The 15540-nt window shown below is 44.1% G+C and overlaps 1 protein-coding gene across 1 annotated transcript in view; it reads left to right on the forward strand.

Annotated features, from left to right (window-relative positions):
• The window catches only part of fat3a (FAT atypical cadherin 3a), a 119782-nt gene extending 107812 nt beyond the window's left edge, over positions 1–11970 (forward strand). Inside the window, exons 26-30 of the mRNA XM_053646524.1 lie at positions 7491–8197; positions 8780–8890; positions 9294–9353; positions 10683–10718; positions 11163–11970. Coding sequence (XP_053502499.1) covers positions 7491–8197; positions 8780–8890; positions 9294–9353; positions 10683–10718; positions 11163–11680 — 1432 coding nt within the window. The 3' untranslated portion in view covers positions 11681–11970. The remainder of the gene's footprint in view (positions 1–7490; positions 8198–8779; positions 8891–9293; positions 9354–10682; positions 10719–11162) is intronic.
• The last annotated feature ends 3570 nt before the right edge of the window (positions 11971–15540 follow it).

Here is a 15540-nt window from a genome sequence, read left to right on the forward strand (position 1 = left end):
AATGGTGGTGTTAGTGCTGATGTTAATGGTGGTGTTAGTGCTGGTCTTAATGGTGGTGTTAGCGCTGGTCTTAATGGTGGTGTTAGTGCTGATGTTAATGGTGGTGTTAGCGCTGGTGTTAATGGTGGTGTTAGTGCTGGTCTTCATCGTGATGTTACCACTGGTGTTAATGGTGGTGTTAGTGCTGGTCTTAATGGTGGTGTTAGCGCTGGTCTTAATGGTGGTGTTAGTGCTGGTGTTAATGGTGGTGTTAGTGCTGATGTTAATGGTGGTGTTAGTGCTGATGTTAATGGTGGTGTTAGCGCTGATGTTAATGGTGGTGTTAGTGCTGGTGTTAATGGTGGTGTTAGCGCTGATGTTAATGGTGGTGTTAGTGCTGGTCTTAATGGTGGTGTTAGCGCTGGTCTTAATGGTGGTGTTAGTGCTGATGTTAATGGTGGTGTTAGCGCTGGTGTTAATGGTGGTGTTAGTGCTGGTCTTCATCGTGATGTTACCACTGGTGTTAATGGTGGTGTTAGTGCTGGTCTTAATGGTGGTGTTAGCGCTGGTCTTAATGGTGGTGTTAGCGCTGATGTTAATGGTGGTGTTAGCGCTGGTGTTAATGGTGGTGTTAGCGCTGATGTTAATGGTGGTGTTAGCGCTGGTGTTAATGGTGGTGTTAGCGCTGATGTTAATGGTGGTGTTAGCGCTGATGTTAATGGTGGTGTTAGTGCTGGTCTTAATGGTGGTGTTAGTGCTGGTCTTAATGGTGGTGTTAGCGCTGGTGTTAGCGCTGGTGTTAATGCTGGTGTTAGTGCTGGTGTTAATGGTGGTGTTAGCGCTGGTGTTAATGCTGGTGTTAGCGCTGATGTTAATGGTGGTGTTAGCGCTGATGTTAATGGTGGTGTTAGTGCTGGTGTTAATGGTGGTGTTAGTGCTGGTCTTAATGGTGGTGTTAGCGCTGGTCTTAATGGTGGTGTTAGTGCTGATGTTAATGGTGGTGTTAGCGCTGATGTTAATGGTGGTGTTAGCGCTGGTGTTAATGGTGGTGTTAGCGCTGATGTTAATGGTGGTGTTAGCGCTGGTCTTAATGGGGGTGTTAGTGCTGATGTTAATGGTGGTGTTAGCGCTGATGTTAAAGGTGGTGTTAGTGCTGGTGTTAATGGTGGTGTTAGCGCTGGTGTTAATGGTGGTGTTAGCGCTGGTGTTAATGGTGGTGTTAGTGCTGGTGTTAATGGTGGTGTTAGTGCTGGTCTTAATGGTGGTGTTAGCGCTGGTCTTAATGGTGGTGTTAGTGCTGATGTTAATGGTGGTGTTAGCGCTGGTGTTAATGGTGGTGTTAGTGCTGGTCTTCATCGTGATGTTACCACTGGTGTTAATGGTGGTGTTAGTGCTGGTCTTAATGGTGGTGTTAGCGCTGGTCTTAATGGTGGTGTTAGTGCTGGTGTTAATGGTGGTGTTAGTGCTGATGTTAATGGTGGTGTTAGTGCTGATGTTAATGGTGGTGTTAGCGCTGATGTTAATGGTGGTGTTAGTGCTGGTGTTAATGGTGGTGTTAGCGCTGATGTTAATGGTGGTGTTAGTGCTGGTCTTAATGGTGGTGTTAGCGCTGGTCTTAATGGTGGTGTTAGTGCTGATGTTAATGGTGGTGTTAGCGCTGGTGTTAATGGTGGTGTTAGTGCTGGTCTTCATCGTGATGTTACCACTGGTGTTAATGGTGGTGTTAGTGCTGGTCTTAATGGTGGTGTTAGCGCTGGTCTTAATGGTGGTGTTAGCGCTGATGTTAATGGTGGTGTTAGCGCTGGTGTTAATGGTGGTGTTAGCGCTGATGTTAATGGTGGTGTTAGCGCTGGTGTTAATGGTGGTGTTAGCGCTGATGTTAATGGTGGTGTTAGCGCTGATGTTAATGGTGGTGTTAGTGCTGGTCTTAATGGTGGTGTTAGTGCTGGTCTTAATGGTGGTGTTAGCGCTGGTGTTAGCGCTGGTGTTAATGCTGGTGTTAGTGCTGGTGTTAATGGTGGTGTTAGCGCTGGTGTTAATGCTGGTGTTAGCGCTGATGTTAATGGTGGTGTTAGCGCTGGTGTTAATGGTGGTGTTAGCGCTGGTGTTAATGGTGGTGTTAGCGCTGATGTTAATGGTGGTGTTAGCGCTGGTGTTAATGGTGGTGTTAGCGCTGGTGTTAATGGTGGTGTTAGCGCTGATGTTAATGGTGGTGTTAGTGCTGATGTTAATGGTGGTGTTAGTGCTGGTGTTAATGGTGGTGTTAGTGCTGGTGTTAATGGTGGTGTTAGCGCTGATGTTAATGGTGGTGTTAGCGCTGGTGTTAATGGTGGTGTTAGCGCTGGTGTTAATGGTGGTGTTAGCGCTGATGTTAATGGTGGTGTTAGCGCTGGTGTTAATGGTGGTGTTAGCGCTGATGTTAATGGTGGTGTTAGCGCTGGTGTTAATGGTGGTGTTAGTGCTGGTGTTAATGGTGGTGTTAGCGCTGATGTTAATGGTGGTGTTAGCGCTGGTGTTAATGGTGGTGTTAGTGCTGGTGTTAATGGTGGTGTTAGCGCTGATGTTAATGGTGGTGTTAGTGCTGGTGTTAATGGTGGTGTTAGCGCTGATGTTAATGGTGGTGTTAGTGCTGGTGTTAATGGTGGTGTTAGCGCTGGTGTTAATGGTGGTGTTAGTGCTGGTGTTAATGCTGGTGTTAGTGTTGGTGTTAATGGTGGTGTTAGCGCTGATGTTAATGGTGGTGTTAGTGCTGGTGTTAATGGTGGTGTTAGCGCTGGACTTAACCCTCTTACCCCGTATGGCCGAAAAACCGGCTTGCCCGTCTCTGATCTATTCCCGTAAGGACGATATACCGGCTTGGTCGTCTATGCCAAATCCCCGTAAGGCCGATATAGCGGCTTTACAGTGTAAACGTTATCCCCGTAAGGCCGGTGTACCGGCATTACTCTGTTATGATTTCTTACTTATTTAATTATTATTTTTTAACCCGGAAGGTTGATGACGTCCTGACGTCACGACGTGATTACGTTATTACGCCGGCATTACGATGAAGATCCAACTTAGGGGTAAGAGGGTTAATGGTGGTTTTAGTGCTGGTGTTAATGGTGGTGTTAATGGTGGTGTTAGCGCTGGTCTTAATGGTGGTGTTAAAGGTGGTGTTAGTGCTGGTGTTAATGGTGGTGTTAAAGGTGGTGTTAGCGCTGGTGTTAATGGTGGTGTTTGTGCTGGTGTTAATGGTGGTGTTAGTGCTGGTGTTAATGGTGGTGTTTGTGCTGGTGTTAATGGTGGTGTTAGTGCTGGTGTTAATGGTGGTGTTAGCGCTGATGTTAATGGTGGTGTTAGTGCTGATGTTAATGGTGGTGTTAGCGATGGTGTTAATGGTGGTGTTAGTGCTGGTGTTAATGGTGGTGTTAGCGCTGGTGTTAATGGTGGTGTTAGTGCTGGTGTTAATGGTGGTGTTAGCGATGGTGTTAATGGTGGTGTTAGCGCTGGTGTTAATGGTGGTGTTAGCGCTGATGTTAATGGTGGTGTTAGTGCTGGTGTTAATGGTGGTGTTAGCGCTGATGTTAATGGTGGTGTTAGTGCTGGTGTTAATGGTAGTGTTAGTGCTGGTGTTAATGGTGGTGTTAGTGCTGGTCTTAATGGTGGTGTTAGCGCTGGTGTTAGCGCTGGTGTTAATGCTGGTGTTAGTGCTGGTGTTAATGGTGGTGTTAGTGCTGGTGTTAAAGGTGGTGTTAGTGCTGATGTTAATGGTGGTGTTAGCGATGGTGTTAATGGTGGTGTTAGTGCTGGTGTTAATGGTGGTGTTAGTGCTGGTGTTAATGGTGGTGTTAGCGATGGTGTTAATGGTGGTGTTAGCGCTGATGTTAATGGTGGTGTTAGTGCTGGTGTTAATGGTGGTGTTAGTGCTGGTGTTAATGGTGGTGTTAGTGCTGATGTTAATGGTGGTGTTAGCGATGGTGTTAATGGTGGTGTTAGTGCTGGTGTTAATGGTGGTGTTAGCGCTGATGTTAATGGTGGTGTTAGTGCTGGTGTTAATGGTGGTGTTAGCGCTGGTGTTAATGGTGGTGTTAGTGCTGGTGTTAATGGTGGTGTTAGCGATGGTGTTAATGGTGGTGTTAGCGCTGGTGTTAATGGTGGTGTTAGCGCTGATGTTAATGGTGGTGTTAGTGCTGGTGTTAATGGTGGTGTTAGTGCTGGTGTTAATGGTGGTGTTAGTGCTGGTGTTAATGGTGGTGTTAGTGCTGGTGTTAAAGGTGGTGTTAGTGCTGGTGTTAATGGTGGTGTTAGTGCTGGTGTTAATGGTGGTGTTAGCGCTGATGTTAATGGTGGTGTTAGTGCTGGTGTTAATGGTGGTGTTAGTGCTGGTGTTAATGGTGGTGTTAATGGTGGTGTTAGCGCTGGTGTTAGCGCTGATGTTAATGGTGGTGTTAGTGCTGGTGTTAATGGTGGTGTTAGCGCTGGTGTTAATGGTGGTGTTAGTGCTGGTGTTAATGCTGGTGTTAGTGCTGGTGTTAATGGTGGTGTTAGCGCTGATGTTAATGGTGGTGTTAGCGCTGGTGTTAATGGTGGTGTTAGCGCTGGTGTTAATGGTGGTGTTAGCGCTGGTGTTAATGGTGGTGTTAGTGCTGGTGTTAATGGTGGTGTTAGCGCTGATGTTAATGGTGGTGTTAGTGCTGGTGTTAATGGTGGTGTTAGCGCTGATGTTAATGGTGGTGTTAGTGCTGGTGTTAATGGTGGTGTTAGCGCTGATGTTAATGGTGGTGTTAGTGCTGGTGTTAATGGTGGTGTTAGCGCTGATGTTAATGGTGGTGTTAGCGCTGGTGTTAATGGTGGTGTTAGTGCTGGTGTTAATGCTGGTGTTAGTGCTGGTGTTAATGGTGGTGTTAGCGCTGATGTTAATGGTGGTGTTAGTGCTGGTGTTAATGGTGGTGTTAGCGCTGGACTTAACCCTCTTACCCCGTATGGCCGAAAAACCGGCTTGCCCGTCTCTGATCTATTCCCGTAAGGACGATATACCGGCTTGGTCGTCTATGCCAAATCCCCGTAAGGCCGATATAGCGGCTTTACAGTGTAAACGTTATCCCCGTAAGGCCGGTGTACCGGCATTACTCTGTTATGATTTCTTACTTATTTAATTATTATTTTTTAACCCGGAAGGTTGATGACGTCCTGACGTCACGACGTGATTACGTTATTACGCCGGCATTACGATGAAGATCCAAGCGTGAATATTGGTGTAATAGTAGAAGTGAACTAAAAATGCCAAAGCGAAAAGCTAATCGTGTTCCAGCTAAAGTTACACCTACAGTGAACACAGGTACATCTAAAACAGTGGAACAAAGAGAAAACATACACAGTTACACAGGCCAGAGCGAGGATTCTAGATAGTGACAGCAGTGAAAGTTCAGGCGATGTTGAAACCGAAACCGAAACTGATAGAGACGCAAACTCTCCTGATTCAGACCCTGATCCGTCTTCATCTTCAGCATCAACCAGTGCGACTGACACTGCAGGGGTCTGGAGTCATAACCTGACCATCTCTGTGCATTCGTGAAAACACTACCTGCTGGTCTCATTATCACCAGAAACTTGACTTTTGGCGCTAAAATGCATTTATTTATTTATTTATTTATTTATTTATTTATTATTTATTTACTTGAATTTATTCAAGGCATTGACCACGCTGATGCTCGTATGGTACTTCTAAATGAGTAGAAGGATTTTAGCGAGCATTTTTTTGTAATTTCTCTAGTTAAGAATTGTGCTCTGAGTTTAGTAAAAACACTGAACTGCTTCATTTTCTAAGTAATATTACACGAATACATTATTATAAGTTGTTTCAAGGCCTAAAAATGTTCAAATTAAAATGTTGATTTTGGCCCAGGAACTCAGGGTTGGCGTGCTGTTTCTCTGGGGAATATAGGGTTATGGGACATAATACTGTGGGAACTTAGGGGTAAGAGGGTTAATGGTGGTTTTAGTGCTGGTGTTAATGGTGGTGTTAGCGCTGGTCTTAATGGTGGTGTTAAAGGTGGTGTTAGTGCTGGTGTTAATGGTGGTGTTAAAGGTGGTGTTAGCGCTGGTGTTAATGGTGGTGTTTGTGCTGGTGTTAATGGTGGTGTTAGTGCTGGTGTTAATAGTGGTGTTAGTGCTGGTGTTAATGGTGGTGTTAGTGCTGGTGTTAAAGGTGGTGTTTGTGCTGGTCTTAATGGTGGTGTTAGTGCTGGTGTTAAAGGTGGTGTTAGCGCTGGTGTTAATGGTGGTTTTAGCGTTGGTGTTAATGGTGGTCTTAGTGCCGGTGTTAATGGTGGTGTTAGTCCTGGTCTTAATGGTGGTGTTAGTCCTGGTCTTAATGGTGGTGTTAGCGCTGGTGTTAAAGGTGGTGTTAGTGCTGGTCTTAATGGTGGTGTTAGCGCTGGTGTTAAAGGTGGTGTTAGTGCTGGTCTTAATGGTGGTGTTAGTGCTGGTGTTAAAGGTGGTGTTAGTGCTAGTCTTAATGGTGGTGTTAGCGCTGGTGTTAATGGTGGTGTTAGTGCTAGTCTTAATGGTGGTGTTTGTGCTGGTGTTAATGGTGGTGTTAGTGCTGGTGTTAAAGGTGGTGTCAGTGCTGGTGTTAGCGCTGGTGTTAATAGTGTTGTTAGCGCTGGTGTTAAAGGTGGTGTTAGTGCTGATGTTAATGGTGGTGTTAGTGCTGGTGTTAAAGGTGGTGTAAGTGTTGGTGTTAATGGTGGTGTTAGTGCTGGTGTTAAAGGTGGTGTTAGTGCTGGTGTTAATGGTGGTGTTAGTGCTGGTGTTAAAGTTGTGTTGATGCTCTGATGGGAATTTCTCAGTGGAATGAAATGTGTGATGAAATCCTGTAAACACTGAGGATGATGCAACACCCTCTGACACCAGGAGAGGGAGCCATTGATCTCTATTCCTCTCATCTAGTCCTTCATTCCTCTCTTGTCCTCTTATCCATTCATTCCTAATTTCTCTCGCTCTCTCTCCAACTGAGCGTTTCTTTTGATTAATTTCTCTCTCTCTCTCTCTCTCTCTCTTTCTCTCTCTCTCTTTCACACACACACACGCACATTTTAAAACATTATTTTTTCAAAGTCTAGACTTTTACTCATTTTAGATTTAGTTGGCAGCCCCCTCTATCACTCTTACATATACACAGACACACACATCCACACACACACACACACACACACACACAGCCCGATTTAATTAAAGTATACACACACACACACACACACACAGTCTTGCATTTCTTTGATGTGCTTTGAAGAATAAAAATGTAGCAGCACAGTTGAGAGCAGTGAAAAATGAATGTGGCAGGTTGAAGAAATGAAATTCGTACGCTCTCATGCACAAGATCGTGTGTGTGTGTGTTTCAAAGTAGGTTTTTTATGTTTATTTCATAATGGTGTCTCAATCTAATCAATATACTTCATCTAAATACACATGGCTAATAAAGTGTGTGTGTGTGTGTGTGTGTGTGTGTGTGTGTGTGTGCGCTGCAGGTGTGACGAGGATGTAAACGAGTGTGAACGCGGTGAGCGCTGCGAGGGCGGAGCCTCTTGCGTCAACACCTTCGGCTCCTTCTACTGCAACTGCACCACGCCAGGCTTTGTGGGTGGCGCCTGTGCCATCCGTCCTGTACTGGTCCCCGACATGCGCTCTGGCCCCGCCTACTTTGGGCGGGAGGAGCTTATCGGCGTGGCGGTGGTGCTGTTCCTGATCATGGCTCTTGTGTTTCTGTTCGTAGCCTTCAGGAAGAAAGTGTTCCAGAAGAGCTATTCGCGCAATGACCTGTCGCTCGTCCAGGACCCGGCCACCGCTGCACTGCTGCACAAAGCCAACGGTCACTTCCCGCCCCTGCAGTGTGGCACTGGAGACCCCATCAGCCTCTACACCGAGGGTGGGCGGAGCTTATTGTCTGGAGAACCCATCGGTCTTTACACAGAGGGTGGGCGGAGCTTATCAGGGCCACCCCAGGTCCCGGTGAGGCCGATGGCATACACACCATGCTTTGGGACTTTGGAGAAAAGGGGTGGTGACAGAAAGGGCACGGAGCTAACTGAGATGAGCACGTTCAGACAGGGGGCGGACTCGCCGAGAGTGGTGGGCAGTATGACGAGGAGGGGCGTGGCCGTGTGCAGCGTAGCGCCCAACCGATCGGAGTGTGACTCGCCGAGCAACAAGAGAAGCTGGGAGGATGATGATGATGGTGAGCGAGACAGGATTGATTGTGTGTGTGTGTATCTTGAAAACGGCTTGGCCGTAAATTCGAGACTTCGAACGAGGCGTTTCGGGCAGCGCTGGAGCAGCACTCACTGGTTAGATAGAATAAATGAGTTTTGGGGCTTTGCAGCACTAAAGCATGCACAAACACATACATTACACTGCCAAACAGAAAGAAAACATTAAAAATCATGTTATGACCCCTTTAAATACCGCGTTAGCCAGAAGCAACGAGTCAATCCACAACATTAAACCAGTATCTAGTACGGAGAGGCAGCTGGAACTACCTCACCAAAACGGATCCTGGCGGGACGGCCATTAAGTAAGAAAGGAGAAAGTAGACAAAGATTAAAAAGAACAGAGGTCACAAGATTGAATTGAATTGTCACTTTAAATTCGTCTTCTCAGTGTGACAGCAGTGAATCTGTGTGTGTGTGTGTGTGTGTGTGTGTGTGTGTGTGTGTGTGTGTGTTTCTCTCTATCTATTCAGGTATTATGAAACATAACCTATGAATGAATAAGCCTTTTAAGTCTTAAGTGTCTGACCTTTGACCTCTGACCTTCACAGGGAAAGTAGACATGTTGGAGGAGGTCACGTGTTTTTCAGGCAGCAACAAAGGCAGCAACTCTGAGGTCCAATCACTGAGCTCCTTCCAATCAGACTCCTGTGATGACAACGGTAAGCCCCACCCCCTCAGCTCTCCATGGCAGTGTGTGTGTGTGTGTGTGTGTGTGTGTGTGTGTGAGTGAAAGGCTTCATAATCGACACTTTTCGGAATGATGACATACGCCGGCCCTCATTTGTCACAGCTTAGGTCATCATCAGCCAATCAGAACACAGAAGCATCTGCAGTGGACCAATGAGAGCTCTGGATTTAAGCATAATAATTAAGGCGATGAAATTACACTGTGACTTATTGACTGTATTGTTTGACTTTGTGCAAGCGACAGGATCTTTGCACGCGTGCGTGTGTGTGTGTGTGCGTGCGTGTGTGTGTATACGTTTATGTGTGTGTGTGCATGTGTGTGTGCGCGCGCGTGTGTGTACGAGTTTCTCATCACTCTCCATTTCTTTCTTCAAGCTTCCATAGTGACGGTCATTCGACTCGTCAACGACGCAGTTGACACGATCGAAAACGAAGGTAGCTTCAGACCATACGTGAACACACACACACACACACACACACACACACACACACAAACACACACACACAGAAACAGAAGGGCTGTGTAAAATGAAGTATTGCATTTTTACTGTGTAGCACAGTGGCCTGTGGAGTGTGTGCGTGTGTGTGTGTGTGTGTGTGTGTTAGTCATCTGGATTAATGTCTGCTTTCTCTGCCTCTGCCTCGAGAAGTTGGCCAGGACTCACCCGCAGGAGAATACACACACACACACACACACACACACACTGCTCAGTTTGTAATCACCATAGAGACAATAAAAAGAATGTTTTTATTTTTCACAGCCGTGGTCTGGACCTGATTTCTGTGTTTTGAGCGTATTGACGTCATCAGTGTCACGGATTCGTCAAAACAAATCTGGGGGGAAATAAAAATCATTATTTATATTATTTATATATTTTATTATTTATTCTCATCTTTGTGGCCAAAAATGCTTGAATTCACAACATTAAAAAAAAAAAGGTTGTTTTTTTTTCAGAAAATACTCGAATCGGTGTAATCGCGATCGCATGAAATTGTTTTGCGAGATCTTTCTCAGTGATGTTTGTCGGTAAACGAGACCCTTTAGCTGTACTTGTGTTCGACGCACGTGAATCGAAGAGCGCTTCGGCTGAACACGCGTCGTGACGACGTCACGTGACTCGTCTCGGCGCGTCTTTTTCTCTTTTTATTCATTTCTGTGGTCGCTAAATCACGAGTTCCTGTTAAACGGACCGTACTCGTACTCTTACCGTACTCGCACTGCGTGAGCGGTTGTGATTGGCTTGTGGAGACGGGTAGGCGTGGAGTTTAATTCCGGAGCCACAAATCTCGTCACCGACTGGGAAATTTGGGGTAAAGTCATGTAATATGCACTAAACTTAAGTGTGCCAATCTCTTCCACACACACACACACACCATGTTGCACTCGGAGCTGTGCGAAACTTCAGGTGTACCATTTCACCGAATTCCCTCATCAGACGCGTTCAGCTCCACGCAAATCCATTTTCATATCGTTTCTGTAGTAACAGCTTAAACGGGATGTTTGTGACAGTCAGAGTTGAAGCTGTAAGTTTTCACATAAGTCTTTGTGTGTGTGTGTGTGTGTGTGTGTGTGTGTGTGTTTGTTTGTTTTTCAAAGGTTTGTCTAGTGTAGGCAAAAGTCAGATGGGTAGGGGGATGCCTCATACAAACACATACCCTCACACACACACACACACACACACTCACTCACACACACACACACACACACTGTGGTGAAGTGAGCATTGCGCTGATCCACACTTCTCTCTGTCCTCTAACTGCCAGTCTCAGTTATGGACCAAGGTCAATCCTACAGCAGAGGTGAATGTCTCTCGCCCTCTCTCTCTCTCTGTCACCGACGCTGTACTGCTGACAGAATGCACTGGTGCATTCTGGGAAATGTCAAGTTGCTTGTGGTTTGATATTTTATACAAAACACTGTGCTGTTACTTGTCTATCCGTCTCTCTCTCCTCTTACTGTCTGTGTGTTTGTTGTGGATGTTCTTGAATGGTCAGGATTAGGATGTGTGTGTGTGTGTGTGTGTGTGTGTGTGTCCCTGCGCTTCTGTGTGTCCACACATTGCTGCATGCGTCTGTTTTTTTCGTATGCTGAGCGTGACCCTTTGACCTCATGACCTCATGGCTGTTCCACAGGCATGCCCCGCCCCCTCCTGCTGTTGCACGCTGTGAAACGTCGCATGCCGAACCCTTCGAAACGTTCCACAAGTTGTCCGGTTGATCTGATTGGCTGTTCTCTTTCCGCAGCGTACCACTGGGACACTTCTGATTGGCTGCCGACGACGAGGCTCTCCGACATCGAAGAAGCGGCACAAGGAGACGTGGGCGTGGCTTTGGAGTCGGACTACTACCTAGGTGGCTTCGACGTCGACAGCGAGTACCCGCCCCCTCAGGAGGAATTTGTGTCACGTGCGTCGCACGCATCACGTGCGTCACGTGACCGACTGCCGCCGCCCCTTCCTGGAGAAGATTACCTGCCGGATACCGCGCCTGTCAGTCAACCTGTTTCCACGGCGAGTACGCTGACCAGAGCCCGCCCACAGTTCCACCCAAGCCAGTATCTTCCTCCTCATCAGCTGCCGCTTGGATCCGAGGGGGCGGAGCTGAGCGCTTTTGCGAGCGGGGACGAGCGGCTGTCAATCAAAACGTCCTCCGTGTCCGATGTCTCCGGCCCCTTTAGGTTTGAGGATTCCGAAACTGGAGGAAGTCTGGACAGTTTGGACGAAGCACAGACACAGCCATACACACAACAGACTGAAGTGTGATTCCTCCCACACACACACACACACACATACACACCCACACACACTTTCAGACTTTCAGAATTTCACAAACAGAAAGTCATGCACACGTTAGGGAATCATGTGACTTGTGACATGGATAAACATTAATGTGTGTGTGTGTGTGTGTGTGTGAAACAAATCTCCTGCTCACATCGCACATGTGTGTATCAGTGTATCAGCACAGGTGTGTGTGTGTGTATGTGTGTGTGTGTGTATCAGTGGACTTTTGTACAGCCAAACAGCACAACTCATCGAACGTTTTTTAAATCCGACGTCTCGGTTCTGTATTGCTTTGTGTTTTTGTTTTGTTTTTTGCACTAAGATGCCAGTGTAGTATGAAATAATAGATATGAGGTTATCTCTCTTTCCGCCTCACTCTCTTATCATCCCTCTGTCTGTCTCTCGCCTTCTGTCTCTCGTCACTGCAGGGTGAAACGTCGCTCTGTTTAACCTCTGCCCCACAAATAACACTATTTTTCAAGATGTCCGACATCATTGGGATGCTGTGTGTGTGAGTGTGTGTGTGAGTGAGAGAGAGAGCAAGAGTGCATCTCACTTGTAAGTTTCTGTAAATTAAGACTGTCTATTGTTCCTTTCATTTGTATATCAGAAAGCCATATTGTTAGTGTGTGTGTGTGTGTGTGTGTGTGTGTACACGCAAAGCAAAAAAGTCTTATTCACAATAGCTGGCCATGTATATAGTAAGTACAGTGTGAGAGCTGAAAATGAAAAACGGCAGAAAAAAGTTCTTGAAAAATGGATAAAGAGAGTGGAGGAGTAACGGAGAGATGGAGAGAAAGACGCAGGGAAATAATAAATAAATAAAAAGAAAAAACTCATCACGGCTGACGGAAGTAATAAGGAGGAGTGTGTGTGCTAAAAAAGGAGAGGGAGAGAAGAAAAGAGGGACGTGAAAGCAGGCTTGAGAGAAAGTAAGTGAGAGAGAAAGAGAGAGGGAGAAAACTGCCAAGTCATCAAACCAAAAGAAGACATGAAGGAGGATATTTTCTTTTTTTTTTGTTCTGTTTCATCTCCAACACACACCTGAGCTAAGAGCTGCGTGTTAGTTACCTGCCTCATGCGAGACAAATTAGCAACATGCTAACGTACCGAAACAGCAGCGTTAAGCGATGACGTCATCAAACACACCCGAGGAGAAGAGAAGGAATAAGCTATGGAGGGGGGAAAAAAGAGAAATAAATAACAACATTTTAAAAAATTTTGTGTTTTATTTATTTTATTTTGTTCGGGATATTTTTTTTTTTTGTTGTTCTTCTTCATCTCCAAAACACACCTTGAGCAAAGAAATGTGTCTTGGGTGTGTTAGACACCTGCCTCAGGTGAGACAGAAGACAAATTAGCGACATGCTAACGTCTAGAATCACCAACATTAAGCGATGACATCATCAAGCACACCTGAAATTTAGGTGAAGTTTGTTTGTTTGTTGTTGTTTTTGTTTTATTTTTTACAATTGTTGTCCCATTTTTTTGGCTTGAAAACACACCTGAGGAGAAGAGAAGAACGAGGGAATAGATTTTTTTTTAAATGTTAAAGTGAGGGAAAAAATGCCAAAATTTGGTGATTTTAAAAAAAAAAAAAAAAAGTAATCGTTTTGATTTTTTTGTTAGTTTCCTGTCTCAAATGAGAAACACCAATGTCGATGACGATGTCATCGTCAAACGCAACCCGAGAGCTGCTGAGCGACCAGAACAAAAGAGACGAGAAGAACGAGGGGAACAATATAGTTACAAATTTCACATTTTTGTGATTTTTTTTTTTTTTTTGTTAAAATTTTTTGTTTCAAACAAAGTTCCAAAACACACCTGAAATCAGTTTTGTCCTGTTTTTAGCTTGAAAACACCTGATGGCTGAGAATCCATATATATATATATATATATAAAGAACAGAAGATTGATTTTTTTTGGTTCTGTTTTATCTTGAAATCAGACCTGAGCAAAAGAAATGAACAGGTGAACAGGACTCGGATGTGGTGCGGGAAATTAGCGAGGACAACAACTCGAAATTTAGGAATTTCGATTAGGAATTTCCTAAACTCGAAATTTAGGAATTTTTGTAGTTCGACGAATTTTTTGCAAAAACCTTTTTAACGATTTTTACTGTTTTGGCTTTGAATCAACAATTTAAATATTATAGAAGTTTAATTACCTGGTTAAAAGAGAGACAGGAAATGTACTTTTTTTTTTTTAAACCGATGAAAACACTGCGAGTGTTAGTGGTTCGTGTTGTTGTTTTTCCTTTTAGGATTTTTGAGTACTTTCCATCCTGTCCTTCAGCTTCAAACACACCCGAGTGAAATGAGCGCCCACGATGACGTCACCAAACACACGTACGTCCATCGGATTTTTAAAATAACGTTTTGGCTTCACAGTTAAAAATGAAAGGTTGAAAGTTGTAGAAGGTTAACTTCCTGTTTCAGGTGTGACGGTTACTATAAAAATAAATAAATAAATAAACAACAAAGAAAAGTGATATAAATATGGAAAAATTGGACTTATTTTAATTTCTTTTTTGGTGAAATGGAAATCAGTAGAATATTATTAGTTTCTGGAAATGTCTTTTTTTGTTGTTGTTTTTTTTATTTGTCGCATTTCAGTTATTTTTTTTGTTAAAAAAAAAAACAGTTTAAATTTGACATTTTTAAAGGACATAAAACCCAAATCAGACTTTGTGATGTCATTAGCATGTCTCTCGACACTTTCTAACACGTGTAAGACGGGTAACTGTTCATTTATTCATCTATAAAATCTTCGCCCTTTTGCGTTTCGTGTGTGTTTAAAGGTGAAACAGGACAAAAGTGTCCCAAAATCAGCACAATTCTCGACTCGCACACTCGAGAAAGACGTCTGGATCGTAACACACTTTTCCTGGGAGAGATGTTGTACAGTGTATACAGCTTCCCCAGTTCTTCGGTTCTTTGAATACTGTTTTTTTTTTGTTTTTTTGTTTTTTTTGTAGATATGAAATTGAATTGAGAGCCGGATAAGGATTAAGATCTCTCTCTCTCTCTCTCTCTCTTACATACACACACACACACCTATTTTCGAGTATGCAAAAATGCTGATTCTACTCAGCGTTGGGTTTTTTTTGGTCTCTAGACAGGGGTGTAACCTGACCTGGGCATGTGGCTGTAGACCCAAAGATTTTTTGGGTGATCTTTGAGCAGGAAATCAAGGTGTGTGAATGTCTATATGAGTTTATGAATATGTATAAATTACGTGGATATGATATGAGCAGAGCATAAGGACAGATAACGCAGTTTGCATGGTACTGTAGCAGCTAAACCCATACAGTGATAGATTAGCTGTACCTCCCCTTGGCTAGCGACACCAGACTAGCCTAATCTCGTGTTAGATAACCAAAACGTTTGACATTTTATCGGTCCCATAGTCCTGCAAACAGTGAGGCAAGTTTTATGATAAATCCAACTTTTTGTCCAATTTTCACATTTTTTAAGCCCTCACATCCAAGAAAAAAGAAATGCATGCAAACAGTCTATTTAGAAATACATTTCTGGGCTCAGCCCTGAATGATTAACGGTCCAGCTAACGCCCCTGTCTCTAGGATCATCCGCTTCAGTTTATAAAAAAAAACAAAACAAAAAAACAAAGGAAATATGCCGTATGCAGACTTCCTATATGCAGAGGAAGTGTGTTTTTTAATTTTTTTTTTATTTTATCATTCCTCCCTACATTCTGTTCATCTTGTCAGTATTAAAAGAATTCTAATCTTAAAAAAAAGAAAGAAAAGTGTATAAACTTGCATTTTTTTAACTTCTCAGTTTGTTTTTTAATCAATGCAGAAATTAAAAATAATCCTGAGA

Source organism: Ictalurus furcatus, chromosome 17, assembly GCF_023375685.1.
Source record: "Ictalurus furcatus strain D&B chromosome 17, Billie_1.0, whole genome shotgun sequence".
Classification (NCBI taxonomy): domain Eukaryota; kingdom Metazoa; phylum Chordata; class Actinopteri; order Siluriformes; family Ictaluridae; genus Ictalurus; species Ictalurus furcatus.